This window comes from Hordeum vulgare, chromosome 3H (assembly GCF_904849725.1).
Source record: "Hordeum vulgare subsp. vulgare chromosome 3H, MorexV3_pseudomolecules_assembly, whole genome shotgun sequence".
NCBI lineage: Eukaryota > Viridiplantae > Streptophyta > Magnoliopsida > Poales > Poaceae > Hordeum > Hordeum vulgare.
In genome coordinates, this window is record NC_058520.1 from 359696609 (window position 1) to 359701296 (window position 4688).

The 4688-nt window shown below is 42.7% G+C and overlaps 1 protein-coding gene across 1 annotated transcript; it reads left to right on the forward strand.

The window, feature by feature from the left end:
* The first annotated feature begins 976 nt into the window (after window positions 1-976).
* LOC123443858 (protein YIPF1 homolog) lies at window positions 977-3788 on the forward strand. Its single transcript, XM_045120396.1, has 5 exons — window positions 977-1164; window positions 1234-1354; window positions 1440-1656; window positions 2813-3080; window positions 3391-3788. The coding sequence occupies exons 1-5, from the start codon at window positions 1105-1107 to the stop codon at window positions 3595-3597; spliced, it is 873 nt and encodes a 290-aa protein (XP_044976331.1). The 5' UTR covers window positions 977-1104; the 3' UTR covers window positions 3598-3788.
* The last annotated feature ends 900 nt before the right edge of the window (window positions 3789-4688 follow it).

The following is a 4688-nucleotide window of genomic DNA, read 5'->3' on the forward strand; positions in this document are numbered from 1 at the left end:
TTGTTATTGATCCGGCCCACGAGCATGCATGCCCGACACATGACTAAATAGGTCGTACCTAGCTCGTGGTGAGCCATGTGTTGTGGTTATCCATCGAGGCGAGGTCCGCAGGCTGGCATGACATGGCTCGTTCATTTTTATTACCAAGTTATTGACCCAAAAGGCGAAAATGGCCTCAGAACAACCCAAAGGCCGAAAAACATGCATGTCGGTCGGCTCATTTACCATGCGTGTCATGCTCGGCTGCCGAGGTGGGGTTTATTGTCGGCACAACATGACCCACTTATAAACAGACCTGCAAGTGCTACATGACATGAACCATAGGTGCTCAAAGGCCCAACACACACCTAAATGGGCTAGTTTTGGCCTTTTGGTCCAATAACTTGGTAAAAACAAGTGAGATTAAGAAAAAAAAACGTGTCGTCTATGTTGGCCCGTGAGCCTTACCTCGACCCTTTTAAATAGTATGCTGGGTTAGACCCATTATGTGCGGGACACGTGTGCTCACGGGCCGACCTCGTAAAAACAACCCGGATAGTTATAACAAGAACATCATTTATGTAAAAAAAAACAGGTGCAAACCAACATGTGGTAGGATGGAGAGAGACTGTGGTAGGATGGTTAGAGAGACAATGATATCTCAACTTATTGGGGATCAAGTCCTCGTGCTTTCATTATTCCTGGATTTATTTCAGGATTTCCGGCGATACGTTTTCAGTGGAGAAGACGTTTTCATCAACGACGAGGCGCCTACGGTGATTTCATAAATCTCAATATGACGGCTCAGTCTTTCGGAGGTACTCATAGAGATAGGATGTGCATATGTACATTTATAGAAGTGAATGTATGCCTGTGTATATGACCGATTGCGTCTTTTTTTCTAAAATAAACAGGTTCTTCTAACAAAAAACAGGAATACCCGACACTGTTTCACTTGCCAAGAAGGCGCGCGTTTATAACAGCTGCAACAAGATCCGAGAAGACATTTACCCATCTCTTCACGCGGCCGGCCTAACTCTCGCCTTGCCGCTGCGGGACGCTTGCTCCGCCCCGAAGCTTCCCTTCCCCGATTCTCCGCCGCGGCTGTTTCTGTCGCCGGTCAAGATGATGTCCGGCGGTGGCTACTCCGCCCTCGACGACCCCAAAGCCTCCGGATCCGTCCCGGTAAGCACCCATCAACCCCTCGCCCATCGTTCATCTCTTCTCGCGCCTCACCTCTCACGTCTCGCGCAGGCGGCGACGGGGCCAGATCCGCAGACCATCAAGTTCACCGAGTCCAACCTCCAGACCTTCCCACCCTCTGAAGCCAAGGGCAAGATCTCTGGCGCCTACCGCCCGCCCACTGACTCAGACGGTGAAATCAGATCTCCTCCTCTCTACTCTCTGCTCTGACATCGGATCTCCATCGTGGATCTGACTTTGTTCTAGCGGCTGTGCAGACACCTTCTCGTCCAAGGTTGGAGGGGCAGGCGGAGGCAGGGGTAGCGATGGTGGATCGGACGATGCCGCGCAGGGCGGCTGGTTCCGCATGTTCTCCGTAGCGGCCTACAAGCCCTACTTCGACGTTGACACGTCCGATGTCGTGGAGAGGATCTGGGAGTCGGTCTTCCCCTTCCGCGGCAACTTCACAGAGAAGACTTCGGACAAACCCGACCTGTATGCTTTAGCCGCATCCCCCTACTTTATATATGTTTGCTTCATTCTCTTGTTGACAATAAGATCTGTATGCTTGAGAATGAATGTGGCAAGATTAGTAAAATGTTAGAATGCTTTAGTGTTTTTGCTGGGCATGAATCCTGATATACCGTCTTAGTTGTGGAATGTGAGTGTGTTGTTGATCTAGTAGTAGTTAAGAATAAGGTTTTAGTTTCATGAACCAGTTCCTTCTGTGGCTGATCATTCCATAAGCTCTGGGTTCTGGTATAGTGGGATATTGCTCTTGATTCACCTGATCTCCACAGTGTTGATTAATGCTTGTGAACAGTCGGAATGCTGTTAAGATAATTCCTTGGCCTTGAAATGGTCTTCTAATGGTAGGCCCTTTCTTTAGAAGAGGGAGCAGGGTTTATTTCACAGCACGGGGTGTGACATTGGTTGCTGTTTGCTTTTCTTACAAGTGTAAAATACTGGACATTTTCCTGTGGTATCCTGATGGAAAGCTAATCGTTTAGTGGCAGATATTTCCTAGGATTATTTCCTTTAATCCTAGGTATAATTTGTAGAAGCCTTGAAATATTCAAATGCTTACATTAAGGTTTCATTTCAGCTGTTTTGTTGGACATCTGTGTTCAGTTAAATTAAGTAGACTGTTTCATTTCATTAGTTTGTGGCATAGTGACCATGGTGTGAATGTATCTATCCTGATCCTTGCTACAGCAAATAATAATACAAGTCCTAAATCATATCAAGTTAGGACAGTACTGGTTCACAACAATTAAGTGATCGTAACTGATAATCGGATATGATCATCCATAAATAGCTTCATATGTGCAGAGTATTCTTTGTGGTGCTATCAACTATATTTGTGCCACATATTTTATTGCCTTCGTCTAAATTTCACAACAATAATAGGATCCACGCGTGCTGGTTTATATTAGCAGTTTGCCATGTTTTGATTTATCTAAACTGTTGATTCTGTGGAAGATTTTATTTATACAAAGAATTAAATTTATAATTCTTTGTTAATGAATGTTATATGTTGAATTCAGTGAATCATTAAGAATTGTAAATTTGAACTCTTAATCAATTTACTTTGGAATTGTTGACATTGCGTATATGCCTGCTATTTCTTATTATAGCTTGTTTTCAATAGGTATGGGCCATTCTGGACATGCACCACCCTGATTTTTGTTGCTGCTTCCATTGCCACGTTTGTCACCTACCTTTCCCACAAATGGCATAAGAAAGAGTGGACCTATGATATTAACCTGGTTACATGGTCTGCGGGCTTATTCTATGGCTATGTGACATTTGTTCCCCTTGGGTTATATGTCATTCTTAAGTACTTCTCAGCACCTGCTGGACTCGTGCAATTGTGGTGCCTGTATGGGTACTCTTTATTCATCTTCATTCCAGCATCGGTAAGTACATCATATGCAGATAGACTTTGAACTTTTTTTGTTAGCTTAGCTTCCATTTCAGTTTGATGTAAGTTTACAGAACTGTGAATTTGTTTCAGTTCGTGGTATTTAAGTTATCTATCTGATACGAAGTGATCCTTATATGGTTTGGTGTTGCCGGTGACATGCCCTCTTTACCAGGCAAACCTGTAGTTTCTCTAAATGAACTTGATTTTCTCCTGCCGGCACTTCTGTGTCATAAGCAAGTAAAAGGAGGGACAATTATTCAAACTGAGGACTAACATTTTTTTCTTTTCCATTGGTGTTGCAGCTTCTGTCAATTGTGCCAATAGAAATATTCAGATGGGTTATTGCTGGTGTCGCTGGGTTTATGTCTGCTACCTTCGTTGCTGTCAATCTCCGTGCCCACATCTTAAACTCCGGGGAGCGGTGGTTTCTGATCGTTGCAGGGATATTCTTGTTGCAGTTGGGGTTGGCTGTTTTGCTGAAACTTTATTTCTTTACGATAACTGTATAGGGAAATGGTGTCTCTTCTTGTATTAGTCAGAAATGAGCATGCAGTTCTCCATGTCGAGTCGATTCATTGATGTAATTTTCCAGGCATACATCCCACCTTACATGTGACACTCAGGAACGAACACATACTACTTCATTAGCCTCTGAAATCACAGAAATGGCAAAATATCCTTCGGTTGTTACGGGGTTAAACAGTGTTTTTTGTGGTTTACTTTCTGTTCCATTCACTTGAGATTATGAATAAATCATGAATAGATATATTTTACCATGCATTTACCTCAGGTTTATACCAACTGCGGTTGTTCCTGAGGCGGGTTGGTAAAAAAAATTATCAACGCGTTGGCTGGGTATGCTTAAGGTCCTGGACACTAATTCAGATACAGTAGCAATCTTCCATGTCAGCTGTAAAATAACCATGTACTTCCTCTGTTTTTAAATATAAGTCCTTTTAGAGATTCCATTAGAAAGACTACATTTGGATGTAGTATATGTCATTTATTTTTCTGATGTATATAGATGTCTTTTAGAGTATATGTTCACTTGTTTTGCTTACTATGTAGTCTAGTGAGAAAGACTTCTATTTAGAAACAGAGGGGGTACAATAGAAAAGTCACTTGTTTTGTTATCTGCACCCTTTTTTGCCTCCTGCGTTTCATACTTGTCCCAGGTGAGCCTAGACAAAAAACTAACATTTGTATGTTGATTGGTTGCATAAATCCTTTTTCCGACTACCATGATAACGATTATATGCATTGTGTTTGGTTGCTCACATGGGTTGTGTTCATACTAGTGCACGTTGTTTGGTCACATGCAACTCAAATGTCTGGTAATCTCCTCGTGGAGGTGATGAGGTTACCAGAGGCATACATAAAAAAATAGAGCAGGAATAACACACTGGAGGCACACATAATGGTCTTAATCACGCATAAGAACATGTTTAACACAGTATGACAAGTTTTCAACCAAAACAACGCCACACAAGTTTTAAAACATGCCAACACAATCAATCTAGCGGCAGAGAAATCTCTAGATGTTCACGGCGAAGACCTTTTCGTGCTTCTTGCACTTGGTCACCACTTCAATGTCGTCATC